This window comes from Leptodactylus fuscus, chromosome 6 (genome assembly GCF_031893055.1).
Source record: "Leptodactylus fuscus isolate aLepFus1 chromosome 6, aLepFus1.hap2, whole genome shotgun sequence".
In the NCBI taxonomy this organism is placed as follows: domain Eukaryota; kingdom Metazoa; phylum Chordata; class Amphibia; order Anura; family Leptodactylidae; genus Leptodactylus; species Leptodactylus fuscus.
Genome location: NC_134270.1, coordinates 92,510,139 through 92,537,211, shown reverse-complemented (window position 1 = coordinate 92,537,211; position 27,073 = coordinate 92,510,139). Strand labels below are relative to the sequence as shown.

At 42.4% G+C, this 27,073-nt stretch overlaps 1 protein-coding gene across 2 annotated transcripts; it reads left to right on the top strand.

The window, feature by feature from the left end:
- The first annotated feature begins 1,404 nt into the window (after positions 1-1,404).
- On the top strand, positions 1,405-25,361 carry LOC142208323 (uncharacterized). 2 transcript variants are annotated; one of them, XM_075276750.1, is made up of 15 exons: positions 1,405-1,516; positions 1,933-2,312; positions 2,652-2,724; positions 3,832-3,996; positions 7,911-8,044; positions 8,757-8,877; positions 9,392-9,541; positions 9,754-9,926; positions 10,220-10,579; positions 13,055-13,157; positions 19,949-20,079; positions 20,864-20,984; positions 21,248-21,397; positions 22,600-22,763; positions 24,646-25,361. In XM_075276750.1, the coding sequence occupies exons 2-15, from the start codon at positions 1,938-1,940 to the stop codon at positions 24,925-24,927; spliced, it is 2,502 nt and encodes an 833-aa protein (XP_075132851.1). In that variant the 5' UTR covers positions 1,405-1,516; positions 1,933-1,937; the 3' UTR covers positions 24,928-25,361. The 2 variants fall into 2 exon arrangements, with proteins under 2 accessions (XP_075132851.1, XP_075132850.1); XM_075276749.1 differs by having other exon boundaries at positions 19,946-20,079.
- The last annotated feature ends 1,712 nt before the right edge of the window (positions 25,362-27,073 follow it).

Here is a 27,073-nt window from a genome sequence, read left to right as displayed (position 1 = left end):
TGCTCCATTTTAATGCCCCCCTCCATTTTCTCCCAGTTTAGTGTCCCTCTCAGCTACTCCAGTTTAATGTTCCTCATCTCCCCAATTTAATATTCTCCCTTCATCTTCCTCCAGGTTAATGTCTGCCCTCATCTGCCCCCAGTCTAACATAATAAAACACTGATACTCACCCCTCCTCGCAACCCTGCTGCTCTGTGCAGTCTCTTGTCATGGACTGTTCAGGGAGCTACAGGTGCGATGTGAGTAACATCATTACATCGCACCTACAGCTCCCGGGGCAGGAGCATACAGCTCTCTGCCCTGTCATAGGCTTCAACTGTATCGGCGTGCATGGCATGCTGATACAGTGGTGACTGGAGCTGTCCTGGGCAGAAAGTTTGGTGCCTGGATCCAGGGCCCCCACAACCATAGGGCCCGGTACAAGTGCATTGTTTGCCCTTTGGTTAAAGTTAGAGATGACCGAATAGTGAAATATTCGATTTGAATAGTCCCCCAATATTTGACTATTCGATCGAATCCCATTATAGTCTATGGGGAAAAAATATATGGGACATGATACTTAACTTCTTGTACCATGTTGGTGATCTAGTTTTGGGTTTATTGTACTTCGTAAACCCCTTCACAAAACTACAGCACCAAGGAATTAATAGTGGTCTATAAATAAATCCCAGAAAATGTTTTAAAATGAAAGTTTCCATATCAAAAACCCGATGCAAGTTCTTTTCCTTTATTTTATTTAACTAGAAGGAGCTTAAAGTGATTAAATAGATTTTATAGGGAAAAAATTGTTTTAAAATAGAAAAATACAAAAAAATCATACTCAGCCATCCCCAGTGCTCTGGTGTCCTCCAAGCACAGTCCAAACCTGCCGGTCTGGTGTCTTCTTGAAGAGGACATCCTTGTTAGTTATGATGTCCCATATCCCTTCCACTGATTGTCCTCCGCAGTCATGTGCGACAGTGACCTCCACCAGAAGACAACAATGGACCGACAGGATCGAACCGCACTAGAAGGCAAAGGGAGTATGATTGTCTTTACTTTTTGCCTACCCTGGCCTATATTTTTTGTTAGGACACCCCCATTCATTTACAATACACAGTATAAGCTTCTTATGGCTTCACATAATCATTCCGTGCTACAGAATTTTATGGCTATGGCGCTGATTTATGAGAAAATAGCCGACAACAAGGTATAAAGGTTGCCAATCGTAAAGGAGCCTTTTAGTGTTATCGTGTGTTACATCCCTGCGAGAGAACCGATCTCCGCGCACGTCACTGCACGCTAACTACTTGATAGGCGTTCCCGCAGTTGCGCACTAGAGCGCTGTATCTTTCCGGTGACGTCAGCGGTCCATTGACAGGAAGCGGAAGTTAGTTTAGTTTTGCGTGCTCTTGCTGAGTTTTACTGTAAGTAGTCTGCGACCCTTCGCCACTTACCTGCTTGCGTGCAGCTCTGCCTTACACACACATTCCGTGTTTTTATACTCAATGCATAAAAACGTTGGACCCTTGTATAGGTATGTGGTATATTTGGGGTAGAACCTTTGTATGTAGGGGTAAATTACAAATAGTAAGTGTGTGGATGGCATGAAAATGAATACATGATCTGTTGTGGAGTCAAACACTTTCTATTATGTGTATTATATTATGGGTGTTCAGGAGAGTAGAATGTTTGGGGTATATGGAATTACAGGGATACGTGGGGTATTAGATGTGTGGTGTAAGAGGGGATTCTGCATCTATAGAGTCGCATTGCTTGGGATGTAATAGGACATGTTCAAGGGAGGGCTGTAGCAGATTGGGGGGTGAAGTGCATGGGATTCCTGGTTGGTTGAACGTGTAGAATATATGGTCATGCAGGTAGAAGCAATATTCTGATTGAGGTGGTAATGCTTTTTGTAATTGATGGCTTCTTTGGCATGTTATCTTACAGACAGGATGGAGGTTAATCAAGTAGAGATCTATAGCAAGAAACAGGAAGATGACGTTGTTATGCAAACCAGTGCAACTCATGATGAAGCAGAGCTGGCGTTCAGGGTGTACAAGATGCTGGATGGGAATGAGGCCTTTAGTAACGTGTCTGAGTTCCACGTGATACCCATGCAAGAAGAGGATGGCTCAATCATAGGTGTACAAGTCACTGGCATCCAGCGAGACGATGACAGCGAAAGTGGCACCCTGCACACTCAGGTGTTTCACATAAATGATTTAGGGGATACTCTTCATCTACATGATGATCTTCAGCACCAGGAAAGAGAGGAGCGATTTACTGATGTTGCTAATGCGCAGCCTGTGAGCCCTGAGCAATGCCAGGTAGGTATGAAGATATTTAGCAGATCGTACTTTATGTAGTACAACATGGGATTACTGACAGGATCCTTGACTGTGTAAAAGGCAAAGTCACATAAAATACATGACGTTACTTAGCTATTACCACCAGTACCTAGGACTTTGCTGCAATGTGTTCACTTTTCTCACCTGGTAAACCTATTTGTCACTTGAAGCCCTACAATCCTAAGAGCAAGGGTATACTCTTACCTGTGGAGAATGGAAGTTTTTCAAAGCTTTTCAAAAGTTAATAGTTAGAAATTCAAATTAACTCCATTAACTTTGTGTAATGTAACTTCGTGTTTTTCTTTTTTCTGTATGAAGACTGACACCCTGGAGGCAGCAAGTACAGAACAGTCTGGTGCAGAGACAGAACAGTCTGGTGCAGAGAACACTGGTATGGATTTAGTGTGTTATATACTGGGAGTCGGCCATTATCCTTATACCTGCCTTTAAAGGGATTCTAAAATTAAAAAAAAAACATGTTTTAAACTAAAAACCTACACAAGACCACCACAAAATGGAAGACGGACATGTGCATTCGGCTGTTCAGTCCGCCATTTTGCGGTGTTCTCCTGTAAGTACAGGAGGAGAATGACCAACAGAGCAGAAGGCAGGGGGCGCTGGATGGATAACAGTGCTGTACTCAGAGCATAGGAGGAACACCCTGTGCTTTCTGAGCACAATTAGCATACAGAAGAAGAAGAGAGACATTTAAAAACGATGGAGTGGAACTTCAAAATAAATGTAAGAGATGCTTTTAGTTTAAAACATGTTTTGTTTTTTTATAGAATTCCTTTAATTCAAGACCAGAGCAAGTAAATTATTTAAAGGGGAATTGTCACCAAATACAGAATGCTAAATGACATACATCATATGATTGCTGCTGTGACCCTAAACAATTTCATGTTTAATTTTTTAAAAACTGCCTACCTGTTCATGTGGATTGTATGGAAGGTTATATGTAAGTTACTCTGATTTTCTGAGTGGGTGGTACATTTTCATATTGTCACAGAAAAACAAATGGTTACCGCCCATTTGGAGAAGTAGAGCTAATCTGTATACAGCCTTCTATGGGTCATATCTTTTAAACAGGTGGATATTTTTTTTTTTAACCTATGTCAAATTGTTCAGAGGAACAGCGGCAATCAAACTATATATTACATTTGGATTTTGTGGCAGGCCTCTTTTTTTTTTTTTTTCTTTCTTTTTTTATAAAGGAGTCTTCCACAGATGACACTTATTCCTATCTGATTGGTGAGAATTTGAACACTGAGACCCACTCATCCTAAGAATGCCTCTGGCTGTTTCCCACTCTTGTTGCAGACATGGCCATGAACATGTGTATACCTTGTTACAGTCTGTATTTCGTTTTCTGTTTCTACCATACCGTACTAGAATGTGACTGTGTAAATGCAACCTGCTCATGAGTCAGTATTTTGAATAGCCGGTCATAGGAAAACTACTTTAAATCTGTCTCTTTACTGTCTCCCTTGTGTTCTAGTAATAAAAGCGATGTACAGCTGTGGAGAGTGTAAGTTCAGCTCCTGCAACCTGGCTGCACTGAAGCGACACATGCGGAGACATTCAGACAAATACAAATGCAAATTATGTGAGAAAACATTTGCTTCTGCTACAGAACTGAAGCTTCACGTCAATGTCCACCTGGGTAAATGAAGCAGAGATTTGATTGGAGTTATTTTTGTAAGCATTAGGCTGCAAAGTAAGAGTACTTCCCAAAATAGAAGTGTTAATACTTTACCTTTGCCAATTAACAAAAAGCGAAGTGAATGAATGAAATCGTGTAAATCAAATCAGTTTTTGGTGTTACTGCCCTCTGCCTTCAAAACCGTATCAATGCTTATGGGTACACTTGCACACAGCTTTTTTTTTTTTTTTTTTTTTGTTTAGAGGATCCTGGTAGAGAACTAACCACACACCAGTGTGTGGTCATGCCAATAAATTTGATTTAGATTTATTTTTTGTTCATTCACTTTGCATTATGTTAATTGATAAAAATAAACTATTAACATTTCTATTTTTGAAAATGTTCTTATTTTGCAGCATTTTCTAAGTTGCCTTAATCTTTTGCACTGTATTGTATGTTTCTGTTTTTCCCAGCACAGCCGCACTCCTGGTCACTAAGTATGCAGAAAATATGCACTAGCCTCATTTTTAGCACTGACAGTGCTGGGTATCACACTTGTCTTGGGAAACTTTGATGAGGCTGCAGCCTTAAAGCATAACTAAACTTTCAGACAACTTTAGATTTTTGGGCAGTATTTGTGTTCTAAATAGATTTTGTAATATACCGTATTTTTCGGACTATAAGACGCACCGGACCATAAGACGCACTAAGGTTTTAGAGGAGGAAAATAGGGGAAAAAAAAATTTTAAGGAAAAAAAAATTGGTGAAATATTTAATAACCTAATAATATAATATTTCACCAATGTAAATAGAACCGGGGGCTTTCGGACACAGGGATACCAAATGTGTATGTGTTTCACAGTAATGTTTTTGTTTTATATGTATTGTAGGGCTATGGGGGTGATTTGAACATATCTATCTATCTAATCTATCCTATCTATCTAATCTATCCTATCTATCTATCTCCTGTCTGTCTGTCTGTCTATCTATCTATTCTATCTAATCTCATCCATGGATGGAAAGAGACACCCTGCAGTGAAGCTATGTAAGAAGAGAAAAAGGGGCGGGCCAGACGGGTGAAGGAGGTGTGGTTTTCTAAGCAAACTTGAAAACGCCTCTTTCACCTGTCTGGCTCGTCCCTCCTTCACTGCCTCTCAGATGTCGCTTCTGCAGTTAAGCCACACAGGCAGGGAAATAGGGGCGGGCCAGACGGGTGAAGGAGGCGTGGTTTCAAGCTTGCCGAGAAAACCACGCCTCCTCCTCCCGTTTGGCCCGCCCCTCCTTCCCTGTCTGTGTGGTTTCATTGCCGGAGCCAGATCTGAGAGGCAGTGAAGGAGGGACGAGCCAGACGGGTGAAAGAGGCGTGGTTTTCTCGGCAAGCTTGAAACCACGCTTCCTTCACCTGTCTGGCCCGCCCCTACTTCCCTGCCTCTCAGATCTCGCTCCTGCAAACACGCGACACAGACAGGGAAGGAGGGGCAGAGCAGGCAGGCACCGTGCTGCTCTCCGTGCTGCTCCTCATAGACGGGACACAGACGCTGCACACGCTGCATTCGGACTATAAGACGCACACACATTTTCCTCCCATATTGGGAGGAAAAAAAGTGCGTCTTATAGTCCGAAAAATACGGTACTTTATTAAGAAATTTTGGATCCTTTTTGTGAAATTTTGCATTTTTTCTTCACTCTTAGGCCTGGTTCACATCTGCGTTCAGTACTCCGTTCGGGGAGTCCACATGTGCTTATTTTTAGGAGTGTTTGTGCATATAATTTATTGTTTGGTTTCCACTTTTATCAGCTAATATACATTTATTTGCATTTTTTCATAAAACATTCACTTTAAGTCAAAATTGCATGAAGGTGCCTGTTCGTATACAGTACCAAGTGGCATTGAGACAATGCTGCAGGTGTCTACTTTAAGAAAATATATAGGTATGGGAGGGTTGGATGCTTTTTTAATGTTGCAATTTAGCTTTTATTTATCCATCTCAAAACTGTAAAAATTACTCTGGCTACTGGAGGTGATAAATTTCCAGAGACCCTTGGTAGTGAAAAGATTAATAGACCCTGCTCCACTTATTCCGACATAATTGGAAATTCTTCTTCAGCCCCACCATTCCTGAACAATAAGTACCGTATATACTCGAGTATAAGCCGAGTTTTTCAGCACAGTTTTTGTGCTGAAAAAGTGCTCCTCGGCTTATATTCGGGTCATTACAGTAATTTTCTGCTAGCAGGCCAGGATAGCAGACTCCGCCCCCCCACCGCTCCATCACACGCCGGGTGACGTAGCCACGTTAACTCAGGCCCGCACCCGGCATGTCTGCTTCCTGCCCTGCTAGCAGAAGTACCGTAAGTACTTCTGCAGATTTTAATGTACAGCATCGCCGTGCTCCGGGCAGGAGCGCAGCGATGCTGTGGGCCCCGGCACCCGCCGCGGTGTCTGGATGCCAGGTCCGGATGCCGGGCTGTAAACGTAATGGCGCCGCTCTGCAGAGCGGTCGCCATAGAAACCAGCACCTCCGCTGTAACGCTTACAACAGAGATGCTGAAGCTTATGCCTGCGATCTCTGATTGTAGGCATAAGCTATGGCATCTCCGCTATAAGCGTTACAGTGGAGGTGCCCTCCAGAGATGTGTCGTCCCCCCCCCCCCCTCCGGCCTGCCCCGTACCTTTAAAGTTGCAGGCCGGCTCCTGCGCAGCGAGCTCGCAGGAGCCGACCTGTTCCGATGACAGCCGGGAGCCTAATGAAGGCTCCCAGGCCTGTCATCGCTATATTACTATTACGGCTGGTCTATGACCAGCCGTAATAGTAATGTAGAGAATCTCCCATAGACGGCAATACACTTGTATTGCCGTCTATGGAACTTGCAATCAAATGACTGCAGGTTCAAGTCCCCCAGGGGGGGCTAAAAAAAAGTTTAAAAAAAATATAATAAAAAATAAAATAAATAAAAGTTCACAGCGGGTTCACACCAGCACCTGATCTCAGTTATGCAGGTTTCCGTTTTCTGTCAGCAGAAGACAGAAACCGACATTCAGTGTCTGTGGGTGAGCCGTCTTCTGCTGCCCATGGCGAAACCGTTTTGTTTTTTACTGGACACAAAGTCCTGCATGTCCCACTAAAAATAAAAAAAAAACGGTTTCAATGCGGAGAGCAGAAGACGCTCACTGGCGGACACTTTTCAAACCCATGAATGTTTCTCGGGCAGGAAACGGAAACCTGCATAACTGAGATTGGGCGCTGGTGTGAACCTGCCCTCAAAGTAGAAAATGACTGTGAAACACATACACATTAGGTATCCCTGTGTCTGACAGTGCCCGGTCTACTGAATATAGGGGATCTGCAGTGCTTCTATTCCGTCGGGAAGGGGTTAATAGGAGCACTGCAGATACCATATATTCAGCCAGGCTGAATTCCAAGTGGGGGTAAAAAACCCAGTCCTCAAGCTCAGGGAAGGGGCAGACAGACAACCAAAACACCCCCTCCCCTTTCCCAGCACTTACTGCACCCAAGAACTCGGCCATTTTAATTTTTGAAATTTTCCAGTAGCTGCTGCATTTCCCCCTAGGCTTATACTCGAGTCAATAAGTTTTCCCAGTTTTTTGTGGTAAAATTAGGGGGTCGGCTTATATTCGGGTCGGCTTATACTCGAGTATATACGGTACTGTTAGTTTTGATGCTTTATATGCTATTTTGGCTTTGTATGGGCAAGTGAGCGGTGTCAGGCATGTGGTGTGATTCTGAGATTAAATGCTTAAGTAGAGCTTCAGTAGTAAATTGGGCACCACAAGTAACTGTATTGATTACCCAGGAATGATGGGAGCCACAGAAGAAATTCCAGCTGTGCCAGAATCAATGGAGAAGTACCTTTAAAGAGAGAAGTTGGAAGTGGTGAAAGGTCTTCTTTTAAAATACAACCTTGTATTTCAGGGATAAAGCCTCATAAATGCAGTGATTGTGAGATGGCATATGGGACAGCTGCAGATCTCCTGAGACACACCAGATCTGTACATAGTCTTGAGAAGCCTTTCAAGTGTTGCTACTGTGATTATGCAAGTGCAGAGGTGTGTACTGCATGTGTTTATTTTATTTACTCTTATTTATTTTCTGTATATTCCACAGCAGGGTTTGCAGATTGTATTCATGCAAACTGTGGCATATTTACAAAACTGTCTAATAGAAACTATTTGTTGTCTGAGCAACCAATTTCAGTGCAACTTTCATTTTGCAAGAGCTTCATAAGAAATAAAATGTGCGCTGTGGATTGGATGCTGTGGGCAACACATACTGTCTCATAACCCCTTACCCCTCCCACTGTTAACCAGAAAACCTGCGGGTGGCTTAGTGAGTTGTAAAATAAGGCATACTATCCTATCCCTCCACCATTCTACTTCATTATCTATGCTGCCGATTTTTTGCTATTTACACGTGAGCAATAAGGCCAGCAGTGAACGCGAGTGGGCCTCACTATTTCTGGTCCGTCCAGTAATGGCAGCAGGGGAAGAGGGGATGCAACAGCAAAACGGGACACTTTTTAATTTTAAACCTTACAAGTCACCAGTGGATTTTCTTGTTAGGATAGGTCATTAACTGGCTCCATAAGTTATCAGCATGGAATAAGACTGGGGTAAAGATAAGAGCAGGGATACTGTGTATTTGTTTTCCTAAATTAGAACCACAGTGCTATTCACAATCTTGTTCTGTCAGTAAATGTTGTTGAACAGTTTTAGGTTCTCTTACTAATGCAAATTTATTTGATGCTGATGTTTTTTTCAGGTGAGTAGGATGAAGATTCACATTCGTTCACATACTGGCGAACGCCCATTCACCTGCACCCAGTGTTCTTTTGCCTCAACAGATGCCTTTAAATTGAAAAGACATATAAGGACGCACACAGGTCTGTGACAATGAGTCTTGTGTGAGTTTCCACAAGTTTTATTAAAAACTCTAACATTTCATGGTTAGTTCTTCATGTAATATTGCAGTGGTTTGATATGTGGTTCACAATTTGGAAATGCTGCTATGCACACAAGCTTTTGCTCATAAGATTTGCACTTGGATATCTCGCATGTAATTTAGTACAAAGTGCTGTAGCCTTTGCTTTGTAAAAATTATGAAGCAAACCCTCAGATGAAGACTGGCATTTCATTGTCTGATTTTCCTTGCATAAAAATGACAGTCACATGAGGGGAGAAACTGCATGTTGTCCAAGTCCATGCTGGTTTTCTAATGAGTAAGTATTGGAACTATGTGTTTTTTTTGTGTATGAAACACTTGTTTACCAGCAGAATAATGCGGCCAATTTAACAATAAATTTAAAAACTTGCGGCCATGTGTCGCTGCTTCAGTACAGCCTTGCATGGTCCTACCTCTAGGTATTTCCTTGATATTAATGTGTTGATCTTTTACAGGCGAGAAGCCATACTCATGTAACATCTGTCAAGCTAAGTTTACACAGAGAAACAGTATGAAGATGCACATTTTAAGGAAACATACAGAGAACTTACCCAAAGAACGATGTCCTATATGCAGTGCAACTCTGTTTGGGAAACATGACGTACGTAAGTAACTTGCTGTTTGCTTAAGTTATGTGTTTTCTTTCATTTCTAATGATCTGGTTTGCAAAATTCAAACATCACAATAAATAGGGCTTAGTTCATACAATAGATTCTTATACAATATGATATTCATATTCATAATTGTTTTCCATTGAGTGTTATCTTGCAGCCTGTTTTCTTTTTTATGTAGCCAGTATTGTCAACATTTCTTGCAGAGGTACACATCCGGACACAGCACTCTTACCTGGAGACCCCAATAAAGTGTCGATTCTGCCCAGAGACTTTCCATGAGCGCTACATCCTACGACAGCATCAACAGAGTCACAGGAATGAGAAACAAGGTGGAAGCAGAGCTGGAAATCAAAGTGGAAAGGCCAGGGGCAAGAGGGTGAGTTTGTTAAAGATAGGATTAGAGATGAGCGAGTACTATTCGAAACTCCAGTTTCGAATAGCACGCACCCATAGGAATGAATGGACGTATCCGGCACGCAGGGGGTTAAGCCGCTGGCAAAGTCTGCGTGCCAGCTGCTTCCATTCATTCCTATGGGTGCGTGCTATTCAAAACGGCCATTTCTTATAGTACTCGCTCATCTCTAGATTTTCTATGTCTGTTTTTAATTTATATTTTGTCTTTTGTTTTTGATGTTTAATTGTGCATTATTCATTTTGGTTTTCCACTAGGGAGTTGCAGTCAAAATAGATGGACAAGATGCAGATATCGGGCAAAAAGAAAATTGTTTAACTTGGAAAATACTCCCCTCCAGTGAGGAGACGCAGCTGTTTGTCAATCTTGATGGACACAAGCAACCTGGCACTGTGACAGAGCTGCACAGTATTCCCATGCAAGTGGAAGATGGCAGTATTGTGCAGGCTTTAGTGGTGCAGAGCACTGAGCAGGTTGACACTCCAGAACTTCATGCCCAGGTGCTTGAGCTGCATGAACTGGGTGAGGTTTTACAACCACTGATGGAGCAGCACTCCTCTTCAAGATCTATAGTTATTGCTGTCAATAGCACAGTGGAGCAGTCTATACTCGAAGAGGTAGGTTAATGAATGCTGAACAGACAGTGTGTAATTTTCTGTACATCCTCTTTAAAATGATAGATGCCATTGGGGTTTTCACAACAAGAAAAGGAGATCCAGCACCAAAAAATTATTATATTAACCCCTTCCCAACATGCGCCGTAATAGTACGGCGCATGTCGGGTCTGTAACCATGGCGACCGCCCGGGAGCCGGGCGGCCGCCATAGCCGCCGGGTGCCTACTGCTTTAAGCAGTAGACAACCGGCTCTAATGCCTCCGATCGGTCCCCGGACCGATCGGAGGCATTAACCCCTCCGGCGCCACGGTCAAAGGCGCCGGAGGCACCATTTTCCCGCCGGCGCATGGGCGCCGCCATTTTGGCCGGGATCACCGGCTCCTGGAGCATGCTACAGGGCTGACGTCCCGTTGCCATGACAGCCGGGAGCCTTGTACAGGCTCCCAGGCTTGTCTGCAAATCCTTTCTTTTGCAGGCTGGTCTATGCAGCCTGCAAAAGAAAGGATGCTTTATTGCAATGCATTAGCATTGTAATGCATTGCATTAGTGATCAGACCCCCTGGGGTTCAACACCCCTAGGGGGTCTAATAAATGCAAAAAAAAATAAAAAAAAAGTTAAAAAAAATATAAAAAGAATTAAAAGTACAAATCACCCCCCCTTTCCCTAGACCACATATAAAAGTAGTTAAAAACTGTGAAACATATACATGTTAGGTATCCCCGCGTCCGAAATCGCCTGCTCTACAAATCTATAAAAATATTTTTCCTGTTCGGTAAACGCCGTAGCGGGAAAAATAGTCGAAAGTGCCAAACCGCCGTTTTTTCACTGTTTTGATTCTGATAAAAATTTGAATAAAAAGTGATCAAAGCAATAACATTTCCCGAAAATGGTAGAACTAAAAAGTACACCCGGCCCCGCAAAAAAAGACGCCCTATGCATCCCCGTACACTTACGTATAAAAAAGTTACGGTCGTCGGAATATGGCGACTTTTAGAAAAAAAATTTTTTAACACAGTTTTGGAATTTTTTTTAGGGGTCAAAATGTAAATAAAACCATATAAATTTGGCATCCCTGGAACCGTACCGAAACACAGAATATAGGGGACATGTCATTTTGGCTGCACAGTGAACGCCGTAAAACCAAAGCCCGTAAGAAAGTCGCAGAAATGCATTTTTTCTTCAAATCCACCCCATTCTGAATTTTTTTCCTGCTTCCCAGTACATTATATAGAATAATTAATGGTGGCATCATGAAGAAAAATTTGTCCCGCAAAAATTAAGACCTCATATGGCTCTGGGGGCGGAGAAATAAAAAAGTTATGGGGTTTAGAAGGAGGGGAGTCAAAAACGAAAGACGAAAATCAAAAAAATGCCATCGGCGGGAAGGGGTTAAAACATAATTTTTATTCTTAATTTCTAAAAAACATTGCGTGAACACCAAAGTGCTTAGAGAATATATAAAAAAATGTATGATTCATACCAGTCCACAAAGACAAAAAAAACATCAGACAAGACCTACATCAGACAAGACCTACATCACACATGGTTGCCGCTGACGCGTTTCGAGGCAGTGTTACCTCTTAGTCATAGCGCTATGACTAAGAGGTAACACTACCTCGAAACGTGTCAGCGGCAGCCATGTGTGATGTAGGTCTTGTCTGATGTTTTTTTTGTCTTTGTGGACTGGTATGAATCATACATTTTTTTATATATTCTCTAAGCACTTTGGTGTTCACGCAATGTTTTTTAGAAATTAAGAATAAAAATTATGTTTTAATATAATAATTTTTTGGTGCTGGATCTCCTTTTCTTGTTGTGAATACTGCTCTATAGCCCGATCCGGAGGGCAGATTCGTGCACCGAAATATATAGGACTAGCAATTGCGGTGGCTGTGGTAAAACCACGTTTGTATGCAGCCATTGGGGTTTGTTGGGTTTCATCAAGATGTCCATTATGTTGAGAGGAAAAATGTAATTTCATGCAGTTCTGTTTTTCACAAAGATATAAAATCTGTGATAGAGACTGTGAATGCAGTCCAATAATAAGAATGACAATGGAAGGGTGGATTGAAGTAATACAATGTAAATAATATTACACCCTCATCCAACAAGACTGGTCCTATGACGTATTAAAGTGTTTAAAAGCAAGAGAAATGCTGTATGTTTCAATGGAGGGAGTTTTACTTTGGTGGCTGCTTTTGAATTCTGACCTAAAATAGGTGCATTTTTAGGTGCATATACAAGTAGACCATTTTTTCTACTTCATTCAACAAGTGTGCAACAATTGTGCCAAAATTTTGCTGTATAATTCTGCCTCAGACTAGACAGTCTAAAGATTCTTCAGATTTGATAAGCAGCCTCAGTCACTGTGATAAATCAGGTGTATTTTTAAAAATGCATTAAGTTTAGCCTGTCTATCAATTAGTAAATGTGGGCCAATGTGGCTATTGTAATCTATTATTTTGGCTTTTTAAGACTGTACAACAAAATGGCAATATCCAGGAAACAGCATCTCTTCCTGCTCCCCAGATGATGAAGCGAAGAAGGCTTCAGTTGATTAATCCTGAAGATCAGATCGGTAAGAACAGAGTCTATGAATTAGCTAGTAATTTATTCTTGATCTAATACATTGTGTATTACAAGAGAATCTGCTGTTATCTTATAGTTTTTCTTTTAATGTAGTAAAACTGGCATCCTCAATACCACAAAGTTGATCACAAATTCCAGACTGCTGGATGATTCTTGTGTACATCATACAAATAAACACATTACATCACTCCAGTGGTCCTATAATAGCGATGCTTATCAGCCTAAATTTATTTTTGCTTTTAATTAGGATGGAGGAGGTGAAAAAAAAAAAACTTAAAAAAAACAAAACAAAAATATATATAATATATACCTGTCCCTGGTGCTCCGGTGTCCGCCTAGCATGGTCTGGTTGCTCATTTGTCTTCTTTTGACGGAAATTCTCAGTGACTGTGAAGTTGTGTGTCCTTCCACTGATTGGGCTCAGCAGTCATGTTCAGTAGAGAGTTCTGCTGGGAGACACCACCGAGAGAGCTCCGGGGACAGGTTAAAGTTGTGAGGTTATTTGTTTTTTGTTTTTTTTTTAAAAAAAAGAAAAAATTCAGCTCACATGGTGTAATTTAAAAAAAAAAAAATAAAATACTGGACAACCCCTTTTAATACAGGTGTAAACAGTAGACTCTACAGCCTGTTTTCTCATTAAAAAATGTTATACATTTATTACAAAAATGTTTTCCAAACACAATAGCAAGAAAATTAAATAAAATGGGAGTTACACTTTAACCCTTTCCCGACATCCGCCGTACTAGTACGGCGGATGTCGGGTGTTTAACTATGGCAGCCACCCGGGAGTCGGGTGGCCGCCATAGCCGCCGGGTGTCTACTGTGTTACACAGTAGACAGCCAGCGCTAATGCCTCCGATCGGTCCGCGGACCGATCGGAGGCATTAACCCCTCCGGCACCATTTTCCTGGTGGTGCATGGGCACCACCATTTTGCCGGTGATCGCCGGCGCCTGGCGCAAGCTCCAGGGCCGACGTCACGTTTCCATGACAGCTGGGATCCTTGTAAAGGCTCCCCGGCTTGTCTGGAATGATTTCCTTTTGCAGGCTGGTCTCTGCAGCCTGCTAAAGAAATGATGATTTTTTGCAATGCATTAGCATTGTAATACATTGCATTAGTGATCAGACCCCCTGGGGTTCAAGACTCCTAGGGGGTCTAATAAATGCAAAAAAAAAAATTTTAAGTTAAAAAAATATATATAAATTTTTTAAAAAAGTATTAAATTCAAATCGCCCCCCTTTCCCTAGAACACATATAAAACTAGTTAAATACTGTGAAACACATACACTGCCGTTTTTTCACTGTTTTGATTCTGATAAAAATTAGAATAAAAAGTGATCAAAGCAAAAGCATTTCTCGAAAATGATAGAACTAAAAAGTACACCCGGCCCCGCAAAAAAAGACGCCTTATGCATCCCTGTACACGGACATATAAAAAAAGTTACGGCTGTTAGAAAAAACATTTTTTAACACAGTTTTGGATTTTTTTTAAGGGGTTAAAATGTAAATAAAACCATATAAATTTGGTATCCCCGGAATCGTACCGAAACACAGAATACAGGGGACATATCATTTTGGCTGCACAGTGAACGCCGTAAAAATGAAGCCCATAAGAAAGTCTCACAAATGCAGTTTTCCTTCAAATCCACCCCATTCTGAATTTTTTTTTCCATTTTCCCAGTACATTGTACAGAATAATTGATGGTGGCATCATGAAGAAAAATTTGTCCCGCAAACATTAAGACCTCATATGGCTCAGAGTGGAAAAATAAAAAAAAAAGTTATGGGGTTTGGAAGGAGGGGAGTCAAAAACGAAAATCAAAAAATGCCGTCGGCGGGAAGGGGTTAAGGGCTGGTTCAACAATGAGGAATTTTATCACATAGAAAATTTCTTATTTGGAAATTTGAAACAGATTTTGGAAACTGATTCAGAATCTTATAATCCGCTTCAAATCCAGCTCCAAAATCTTCCTATCATTCTTTTTTAGGGACTGTTCACACAGTGTTTTTTGGGGAGGATTTTGAACTCTTATTGGGAGGCTTTTTTTGGAGGCTGATTTTGAGGCAGATTCAGAGTCTAATTCCTCGCCAAAAAACTCAGTGTTTAACTGACCGTTATGAGAGTTTTAGGCAGAATCTGGCTAAGGCCTCACTGGGCGGAAACGCAGCGTAAAAAAACGCAGAGAAAACGCTGCGTTTTATGTTGCGGAAAAAAACGCACATGTACGTGCGGTTTTCATCGTGTTTTTCAGTTTTGTGCTGCGGAAATTCATATGAGTTTTTTGTTGAATTTTTCATTGCGTTTTTGCTCGAATTGGCCTTAGCATCAAACAAGCAAAAGTTTTTGTCTGCGGATTTTGATGCTTTTCCGCAGCGTTTCTGCGGAGTTTCCACAACACATTTATCATGCTGCGTTTTTGCTGTGGTTTTCACACTCTCCATAGAATTCTATGGAGGAAAAACTCAGTGTTTCTGCAACTATAATTGACATGCTGCGTTTTTGAAAAATGCCCTAAATGGGAGAAACAACTGACAAAAACAAAACAAAAACAACTGATAGACCTTTAAGAGGTCCATCTACTCTTTCAAATGGACGTTTTGTCCATATTAATTTTAGATCAGTAGGTATAGGACTGTTGAGACTTTGCAGGAGAACTGTTTGCCTTATTATCACATGAATTGAAAGATCAAATAGTTTTTACTAAGTAAGAATTGTGTTAGTGTGCTGGGGATTTCTGCAAGTGTTGCACCAGAAGTTGCACATCTAATAAGAGTTGCAATAGAACTACTAGTTAGCCAGAAAGGGCAATTTGTTAGCTAACCAGTGGGGTAGTCAGTTAATACTAAACAAAGTTCTGATTTGAATTACTTTAAGTTAATGTGTAAAAAGCTCATTTGGGGTATAGGTGCCATATAAAGAGCATTTCTATTGCCATGTGCAATATGAAGTTGTTATCCTGTACATTCAGACACAGGTCAAACCACTGATTCCAGGTGTTTAACTCCTTAGATGCCACAGTCAATAGCAACCATGGCATGTACTGGCTTTTGGAGGGGGTCCATCTGCACCCTGTAAATGAGATTGCAGGGGTCCAATACTTTTACTGAAAGCCAGGAGGCTTAATGAAGGACATTATTAGACCATTGCAAAGTCTTGGCTTAAAGGGATTGTATCATTATTCATCATTATCATTTTGTCTACCTAACACGTAGGAATAGCCTTAAGAAAGGCTATTCTTCTCCTACCTTTAAAGAGGACCTTTCAACATTTGGGGCACATGCGGTTTTATATACTGCTAGGAAGCGGATCGGTTTTCATGTTCTGTACCCTGGGTGAAGATCTATCGGTGACAGTACTGTAACTCTTCACCGTCAGAAGGCGTTTCTGACAGTCAGTTAGAAATGCCCTTCCTCACAGTAGCGCCTATTGTGCTGTACTGTGAGAGCGGGGAGGAACACCCCCTACTGATAGTGCTCATCCATAGACAAGTACTGGAGCGTTCCACCGCTGGTTTTCAAAATCCAAGGCATGCGCAGTCAGCTCTGCCATTGGGCTTCTGGCAGAGCCGACTGCGCATGTCTGCGGCCAATTTCTTGTAGCCGCTTAGGAGCGTACTGTATAAATAGCCACAAGAAAATGGCTGCAGACACGCGCAATCGGCTCTGCCCGATGACAGAGCCAATTGTGCATGCCAAGGATTTTGAAAACCAGTGGCAGAAATCCTGGGGCGGGATATGGGTAGTGTAACGGGATTAGCTCAGGGATCGCTGTCTTGAGCACTTTTTGGCGCAAAATGAAAGTCCAATCCAGCCAACTATGGTGCAACTGGCCACAACCAGTTTTATTAGGATTTTTCCAGGCAAAACAAAACATAAACAATGCAAAATAAAGTCCTAGCTGTCCGGCTTCTACCTTCAACACAGGTTACCTAACTGTGAGAGCTGGGCCTTTTGCACAGCTCCCCAAACACAAAACAGCAGTATTACTTACAAGTATTTTCCCCAGGAGTAGACAGAGCCATCTACCTGTGGGCTTTCTGTCTCTTTTTACACAACCTTTAGGAACACAGGAATTAACCCCACACATCTCAAAACCTGGAATGGCTGAGTGGAGTATAGACACACCCAATACTCCTACTCCAGCAGCCAGACCTTTTCCAGGGTTTTGGTAAGACCCACCAGCCAGGAGCGCAGCTTTGCTCAGCTGCACCTAGAGTGTGTATGACAGGAACCTGGGAGAAATATACACACCTTCTACCACTTTGCCCCTGGTCCTGTCACAGTAGCTGTACATTTTCCGATTATCTTGTGAGGATCCGTTTCCCCATTTCCGGAAACGGATCGTAACTACTAATTATCCCCCACACACAGACACCCATCCACCCTATTATACTTGCCATCCAGGTTTCTTCCAGCAACATCAAAAAAGACAAAAAGAGGCACCGAGCTGACCAATGTGTAGTAATAACAGGGATAGGACAAGGTAAGCAGAGAAATGGCCGCTCACCTGACACAACCCTAAGGCGTGTAGAACAAAGGTGCAACAATTCGGTGCGGGCAGCTGCTGGAGGAAACGCCAAAAGACGTCAAGATAGTAGAAGAAAAGATGGACCGTCTTCCTTGCAGAAGATGAAGGAAAATACCGCGCTCGCCCAAATGAGGTGAAAAGGCTTTATTTCGCACAAAGCGTTTCGAGCAAAAGTGCTCTTTTTCAAGTGCATACAATTTACCTTCCCAGACTGAGGATTAGTACATGAGGAATAGGCTAGGAAGCAAGCTATTTAAGCTGTGTTGTGCGAAATAAAGCCTTTTCACCTCATTTGGGCGAGCACTGTATTTTCCTTCATCTTCCGCAAGGAGGACGGTCCATCTTTTCTTCTTCCAGCAACTACTTCCTCTGTACGGAGTCTGTCTGTGCATGCTACCGCCAGTAATTTACCTCTATTGTGCTTCCACGCATGCGCAGTAGAGGTGGATCATCACTGCTGAGGAGGAGGAGTAGTCTCGCCGGAGGAAGCGTGGAGGGTAAGTATATAATATGGGTAGGGGGTTGGACTGAGTAGGTAGGGAAGGGCGGGATAGTTAGAGAGACAGGGGGTGTATGGGTGGGGGGGAGTAAGGTGAGAGAAGTGAGGAAGTTACACAGTAGGAAGATCAGCATGTAAACAAAAGTAGATTTCAGCAGCTCCCAAAGACACCCAGAATTCTCTCAAAACACCATAAAAGTTGTATGGGTGCATTTATTAAAGGGATTCTACCATTGAACTACCTTTTTTTCTAATGAACACGTCGGAATAGCCTTAAGAAAGGCTATTCGTCTCCTACCTTTAGACGTGGTCTCCACCGCGCCGTTCCGTAGAAATACCGGTTTTAACCAGTATGCAAATGAGCTCTCCGCAGCAATGAGGGCGGGCCCCACGCTGAAAGGCCGATGAGCTCTTTCCTGTGCCGCCTCCTTCCTCCTTGTTCTGCAGCAACGCCGCCTCTTCTGGCTTCTCTTGCTCTTGTAGTTCTATACAGGAGCATAGAGAGGCCACCGCAAAATGGCCACTGACCGGTGGCCATTTTTGGGTAGCCGCTCTTGCAGTTCAATACAGGAGCTGGCGGCCATTTTGGGGTGGCCTCTCTATGCTCCTGTATAGAACTACAAGACAAGAGAAGCCAGAAGAGGCAGAGTTGCTGCAGAACAAGGAGGAAGGAGGCGGCACAGGAAAGAGCTCTGGGCAGCAATGGAGACGTTCATCGGTGTTTCAGCGCTGGGGCCCGCCCTCATTGCTGCGGAGAGCTCATTTGCATACCGGTTAAAACCGGTATTTCTACGGAACGGCGCGGCGGAGACCACGTCTAAAGGTAGGAGACGAAATAGCCTTTCTTAAGGCTATTCTGATGTGTTCATTAGAAAAAAAGGTAGTTTAATGGTAGAATCCCTTTAACCCATTAGAAGCACGAACAGACATTTAAAAAAAAAAAAAAAAAATTTTTTTTTTTTTGCCCGGAAACCCCTTGAAACAAAAATGTATTCCATGAGTTATAGACATCCCCAAAAATGTTCTTACAACTACATTGATGAAAAAGTAAAAGTTATAGCTTATAAAAAGTCTCCTTAAAGCATCCATAAAGTTACTGGTTGTCATTTTTTAAATATTGTATAGTGCTGCAAATAGGGACAATAAAAAAAAAAAAAAAACTTCTACTCTCCTATCCCCAGTCCTTCATTTCTAGTGTTAACTGCCATTTCTAGGCCTTTAGTTGATGGCCCATTTGTGTCAAGTGACTGCTGCAGCCAATCACAGACCTGAGTGGTCACCTGTTTATAAATGGTATTTGTCTAACTGGCCTTAGCAGTGATGCGCCATTGGTGAACAGGTCACTCCAGATACTTGTAATTGGCTGCATTAATCACCTGACTCTTTTTTTTTTTTTTGTTTGTTTGTTTTTGGGGTCTTGTTTGGCTGTCTAAGGCTAGGTTCACAACATCCCTTGTACTGCGTTGGGGGATTCCGATCCCCTCTCCACATTTTTCGCCCTTTTTGGACGGAAACCACACAGACTCCATCATAGTCTATAGGGTCTAAGGGTAACTGCTTTTTATAAGCGGATTTGGTTTTCCATTCGGGGGTCCCCAAGCGGACTTCCCAAATGGTGACCCGAACGCAGATGTGAACCTAGCCTAAGGAAGGGGTTAAAGAAGACATCGCTCTTGTTATGTGTGTGTTAATAAATATATATATATATATCTATCTATAATATTGTGATATTAAAACTACTCATTTCTAGCAGAGGTGAAACTTCATCGCTGTAAAGAGTGTGAAAAGTCATTTTCCACCGGCTTGGAGCTTGTGAAGCATAAGAAGTCACATAAAGCGGAAAACATGTTTAAATGTCCGTTCTGTGAACATGAGACCACAGAGGTGAGTAATGGTGATGACATAATTTTATAATTAATTATTTATTAATTTGCTTATTCTTGTTTTTTGCTGGCCTTTTCCCTCATTATTCTCATTCACCTGCTGGGACTGCAGAACACAGCAGTTCTTTTTCTGCTGTATTTCTATAAAACATAAAAACCCAAAGTGTCCAAATCCTGTGGATTAAGCCTGCAGAAGTATTTAGTTATTTCTAACCCATGACTAAGATCACCGTTGAGAATCCTTTACAGAGACTTGTGTCTAAAATAATAGGAATTATTAGACTTCCTATCATAATAGCAATCCACATTGTGTGGTGTCCTGCTATATTAGTAATACTGCAATTTTGGAATTGCATTATATTTTTATAAATTCTAACTTGTGTTTTCACAATATTTTGACCTCCTCATTCTTGGAAATATATGAGTAAGGTGCTGTGTTACTCCAACCAAAGCCACCAGAAGAAAAAAAAAACTACCCCACAAACAATTTTCAACGCCTTCTTCCTGTTGGTGCTATGAAATGTGCCGTTATTGTGAATATAGGTTTTGATTTCTGATTCTGTGGCTGTTACAACACACGTCTATAGGGTATCTGGCATAATTATCTAGAAAGGAGAGCATCAGGCTTTCCTCACCTTGCTAGATATAATATCCAGTTGAGCTTTGGGCATATTGCAAGTGTACAGAATTGTTCACAGAGAGAGAATTTTCATTGTGCTGCTTTGTCTTTCAGCCCTAAAGCATGCCAGAGATGAAATAATCAGTTTTACATTGTAATTTTTCAGGCTGAAGAGTTGATTCTTCATACTCAAATTCACAGTGAAGACCGACCCTTCCATTGCGATCAGTGCAACTATTCCACCACAGATGCCTTTAAGCTGACTAGACACAAGAGGACGCATACAGGTCAGTGAAATGTGGAACTCCTTCCATTAATTTTACATCAGTACAGTATTAGCAGAAGGTAAAAAAAAACTACCCCTCAAACAATTTTCAAAACCTTGGGGTATATTGATTGAAAGACTTGCTGGAAATCTTCGGTTTTCTGTATTTCCTTCCATGTACTGCAATAAGTCTTACTTCTGTGATCTCAGAAAAGTGAAATTCCCCATGTTCTTCATCAACTCCCTGTGGCACTTTTTAAAGAGAAGACTTTTTTTTTTTCTTAGGTGAACGACCATTCTCGTGCTCTGTGTGTCAGATTACATTCACCCAAAAATCCACTATGGAAATGCATGTTCTGCGTAAACACACAAAAGAGCTGCCCAAGCTTCACTGTCACCTTTGCGATACTGTCCTGACTGGGAAAATCGGCCTGAGTGAGTATAATAAAGGGGTTGTCAAGAACTAGAAACAACTCCTGTGGAGGCCAGGGGAGGTGTAAATTAAAAACAATAAAGCATTCTCACCTGTTCCCATCAGTTTATTATCCACCGCCAGTATCTGTTCAGTCTCACACCACTGACTGTGTGCCACCCTTGTGTGACCAATGAGACAAATCCTCTGCCTTATCAGTTGCTGGAGAGGGACAAGTGACTTTACATGCAGCACTGGTTCCTTTCCAGAGGTCGCTGATTGGTGGTTACATGGTGGACTACAGACATCCAGTTACTGGAGCAATAATTTAAGTTCTAAAACCAGGATATTCTATACGTAGAGAGAGAATATTTAACGCTACTTCTTAGAGTGGTTTCCCCACTATAGGAAGTGATGACATCGTGCAAGGATATGTAATTAATAACTGATGGGTGGGAATTTTGCCTGCTAGAGCCCCTCCATACTTATAATAAAAGATTTTTACTGCACAAAAACTCTTATTTTATGTGGTGAACACATTTGGGGGCTGACGGGTATGTCTCTGTGCAGAAGAAATTTTAGAGCAATTTGTTTCTGTAACAGGCAGGACATTTTGTCTCTCTGGTATTCTTAGGCTTAGTTCACACGTAAATTACGTGTGGCTTATTTTGGCAACGGAAAAATCTGCTAGCAGAAAAATAAAAGCTAGCAGTCTACATAGACCACTATTGTGTGAAGGTAACAAATTGTTGACGTCCGCAATACTTTGGTCCAATTAAAATTCAACTTTTAATAAATCTTCTTAAAAATCCATAATAATGTACATGATATAACAGAAGAAAAAATAACAAACAACAAGTAAAAAAAACGCCGACACGTTTCGAGGTACTCTATCCCTTAGTCGTGGCATAAAAAACACATAACATTTACTTTCTTATATACATGTCTGCAGTAATTGGTCCACCTGGACCAGACCACTATTGTAAAGGGGGGGATTTTGAAGCGAAATCCGCTGTCAAAATCAGCCTCTTTGCCCCCGTGTGAACTAGCCCATAGAATCCTTGCCATGCTCCATCCCCTCAGTCCCTGAACTATGTGTAACACAGGGTATTTTATCTGTTTTATCTAAAGCTCTGACATGTTTTTAGTACCGTGTTCACTGACTACACCATTTCCAGTCTTCTTTAATCCAGAGATCCTCATGCTGTAGTGCCCTATTTTGCAGAGATTCACATTCGCAAGCAGCACTCCCAGACCGAGAAAGCACTGAAGTGCCGCTTCTGCCCGGCCACATTTCACGAACGCTTCATCCTTCGTCAACACCAGAAGGTCCATCGGAGGGAGAAGGCCGCAAAGTCTAATGTAAAGAGGAAAGTGGTAATGAGGAATGTAAGTATCAACAGTGTTAAAGCAAACTTGCCACCAGGTTTGGGACTCCCTAAACCAGCTACATGCGCTTATAAATCAGATAATTTTTATTAACAAATTTTTCTTAACATAAAATCAAACAATCGACAAAACAACAGCAACACAATAACAATTCAAAGTAAATATGGAGACACAATCCGACACATAAAGAGGGGGGGGGGGGAAGTCCATTAGGACCCCCTGCTAAATCTCCCGAACCTCCTTTGATTTCCATGTAAAGAATAGCATTCAGGGGATCAAGGAAACAGAGAAAGTTGAAGTGAGAGATCTGTTCCTAATCAGACGCGGGGAGGGAAGGCCAGGTGTGTCCAACCATGCTCCCCAAATTTTTTCAAATTTAGTTTGGGCCTTTCTCTGTATATATACGCCCCTCTCCAGCCTAATAGTATTATTAACTCTAGATATCAATTCCACTAGAGAAGGAGGACTCGGGTCCAACCAATGATAAGCAATACATTTTCTTGCCTGGTATAAAACCCTGGACAACCCTATAAAATCCGGGCTTTCCGTGTCCACAACCTCCCCCAAAAGACCTAGGAGGCAAACTAATGGTGATTGCAGAAGTGCAATAGAATACACCCGGCCAAGCAAGGACAGTAACTGACTCCAGTAATTGGCTAACTCCCGACATTCCCACATCATATGCAGGAGATGTGCGGGTTCCATACTACAGCGGGGGCATTTGGCATCAGAACGGATATGCATACGGAACAGTCTCTGTGGAGTCCTATAGACCCTATGCAAGAGATAAATATGAGACAGTCTCTGTGCTTCACTAGGGGACAGTGTTGGGGTTAGGGCTACCACATCTCGCCAGGTTTCCTCATCCACCGCACCAACATCCCCCTCCCACCTTTCCCTAGTCTTGTCCGGGAAATCCTCCAAGTATGCCATTAATAACTGTCGGTACAGTGTAGATATCATTCCCTTAGTAAGGGCTCGTTCACATCTGCGTTGCCCTCTCCGTACTTGAGGTTTCCGTTTCCTGCCTAAAACAGAGGCAGGAGACGGAAACCTGCAGGAGTCTCTCACCCATTCATTTGAATGGGTGAGAGAGATGTCCAGCCGTGAGCGGCGGTGAGCGTTTTGCGCTCTCCGCCGTGAAACCGGGTTTTATAATCCGGACACAGAGTCGGACATGCAGTACTCTGTGTCTGGATAAAAAAAATCCGGTTTCGCGGCGGAGAGCCTAAAACGCTCACCGCCGCTCACGGCCGGACCCAGTCTATGGTTTCCGTCTTCTGGCATGCAGAAGACGGAAACCATAGAACGGAGACCGTGAACGCAGGTGTGAACCTAGCGTCATAGATCCCATAAGAGTATGTTGCAGTGTGGGGTGTAGTCCAACTGTCAGGGGGGTACGTCTAGTCTGAACATGGAAGACATGACGAAGCTGAAGATACTGATAAAACCACTCCTGGGGTATAGAAAAATCACTCTGAAGGTCTGCAAAGGTCTTAAATATCCCGTTATCTAGGATATGACTAAGGGACAGGACACCCTTATCCCTCCACCCCTCGAAGCCCGTTAGCACAGTAAATTCAATCAAGCGATTATTATGCCAGCTACATGCGCTTATGCTGCCGGGGGTTTAGGGCCCCAGACCTGGTGAAGCCCAGTCCCATTCATCACTGTATTTGTCAAAAAGTAAAAGTATTATTTTGCCAAAAATGAGTTATGATTCTTCCTGGCAGCTCCTGGTGCATGACACCTTTACCGTTCCTTTGCTTGATAGAGCACCCTCTGACACCAAATAAAGTATCCCTTTTCTGTATTTGAAACCAGGTTTGGGAAGAACATTATTCATTTTAACTCTTTTTGTGACTCTTTCATTTACTATCAGAACAGTAAACCGGGTTTGCAGAGCAGTGAGAGAAGCACTGTCCCGCAAGAAGAGGCGTTTGCCTGGCAGGTCTTCCCTTCAGAACAAGAGGCTGAATTCCACTTTCTTATCAGCGGTTCAGAGGAGATTGACGCAGTGTCTGAGTATCATGTTCTCCCGGTGCAGACTGAGGATGGAAGTATTATCGGTATACCAGTGGCAGGACTACAGGAGTTGGAGCCAGTGGAAGCAGGCACCATCCAGGCACAAATGATTTTAGCAAAAGATACACAAGTGATTTGAGGAAAAGTAAAAGTGCGAAAATACCAAAGTTTGACGAGAAAACAGCAGCCTAAGCACTTATCCAGCAAGAGGCTGGTGAATGTCGCTGTATAGTGGGACATTTACAGGTACCTCAGCTATGCACATATTCCTACTGCTGATAATGACAGTGTTTCTCAAGATTAAAAAGTATTGTTCTTCTGTTCTTGCTAATTAAAAGTCAAAATTTTATATTATTTATGTTTCATGTAAACTGAACAGAAGAGCAGTTACTGGTCTGGAGGAAGACTGTACTTGTATTGATAGTGTACTGCAAGGTCAACTACTGCAATGTACAACTACATAGTTGTCCATGCAGCATGCTACCGCTAAAAGTATGCCAACCGTCACATATCGCAGTAAAATATAAGTCTATGTCTACACCTTGTTATTTTGGGCCTGTCCAATTTTCTGTAAATAAAGATGTGTTGTTTATTAGTAAGTTACATAATGTCTCATTATATAGATTGCGCTGAGTAAATGGGAAAATTTTGTTTACAGCCCTAATTCCAAAAAAAGTTGTGATGCTCTCATAAAACCTCATATAACCATATTGTATTCAAATTAGAACACATATCAGAAGTTGAATGTTACTTATTTCTCTCTCTTATTTCATTGGTGGACACATCAACATGGTTATAGACCTGGCCACTAGAAGGCTGACATAAGTAAAAGTTGTCTGCTCCGCCTCTGTGCTATACTCTCTGCACAGACACTATACAACCAATTTTAGCCTAGTGTCCATAAAAGGAAGATGCAACCCTTCTCAGTTCTGTTTGTCTTGCATCGTGCGTGTATCCCACTCTAGTTGTACCCCCCCTGCGGGCACAGTACTCTGCAGAGAGCACCTCGTTGGTCAACCAGTCTCTACTAACTATTCGCAGCCACAATGCCAGTGACCCCACTACCAGATGCGGGGTGCACTCTTCTCCATTTACAGTCTCCTGAAGTCTTTATCTCTTTTCCAGCCGTCCTGCAGCAGTATAGTGTTCGCACTTCTCCAGTAGTCTGGTAGGCATTTCTTCCTTAGGGTCCCTGCCATGTCCTCCCTCCCGCAATGAGCCATCTTGCCCTTTGGACCCTCCAGCTTAGTGGCCTCCTGTTCGCTCTCAGGCACTCTCCCATGGACTGAGTGACTGCCTTTACTCAGGCCAAAAGCCAGAATTAACCATTCTGTGGTGTAAAGGCTGCCTTCCCAAATCCCTGGGCGCTCTTCATTCACGTTACAGCTTCAGGTAACGTGACCCTACAGGTCACTGTCGTCCTCCCCTTCCTCTGGGCCTTCTCTGGATAGGGACACAGCTCATGGCTCCCACTGTATGGTCTGCTTCTCCGAGAATGCCTCAGACTCGGGAGCATCTGTATTTGCTGCTGCGCAGGAGCTCATCTGTGCAGTCAGAGAGACTCTCCCCTGCCTAATTATGTAACTTACCTGCACATCTGAAGATGCACCTGAAGTGGCGGAAATGGACAGGAAATGGGCAAAAAGATGTGAATCATGGAAAAAGGATAAAGGGAGGAAAAAATGAAAAGGATAGTGTAAATAGAAATATGCATGGGAAAAGAAAACTGGGTAAAATGGAAAAAAGGATGGAAAAAGAAGGGGGGGGAGGCAATAAAATAGGGAATATGCGAAATCGAAAAGTGGGAGAATGCAAAAGCAAAGGTACGCAAAAGGCAGAAAAACTCTGGATACAAATCAGTGCGGTGCTTTATCCCTCCTGTTTTTTCTTTTGAAAGTATCATTAAAAGAAAGGGTGTTTAAAAAAAAAAAAAAGGGTGGAACTACTGGGGAATTAAGTGCACTGGTAAGTGAAGAGGGTACACATCCACAGCCTGGCTTCTTTAAAATTTAACTTTTAATTCATGATGAGTTAAAAAATACAAAAAGATGTGCAAGAAAAAGAAAAACACATAGTGAAAAAAAAGATTAAAAAGCGCAACTGCCGTGTTTCGGGATAGTGGATCCCTTAGTCATAGCATGATCAACACTTTCTTGTTGATCATGCTTATACTCCCCGCCTGGAGGGGGGGGGGGTAGTTTACCCTTTGGGGGGAAGGGGCCGCTAATACAGACCCGGCATCCGCTGTAATAGAGAGGCGGATGCCGGGGAGTGTAGACGCCGGC

Bases quoted from the DNA above. Each gene is read 5' to 3' on its own strand.
- LOC142208323 (XM_075276749.1), top strand. From the start codon at position 1,938: ATGGAGGTTAATCAAGTAGAGATCTATAGCAAGAAACAGGAAGATGAC. The intron at 8,045-8,756 runs GTGTGTACTGCA...TGTTTTTTTCAG, and splicing joins GTGATTATGCAAGTGCAGAG to GTGAGTAGGATGAAGATTCA. The intron at 21,398-22,599 runs GTGAGTATAATA...CCTATTTTGCAG, and splicing joins GACTGGGAAAATCGGCCTGA to AGATTCACATTCGCAAGCAG.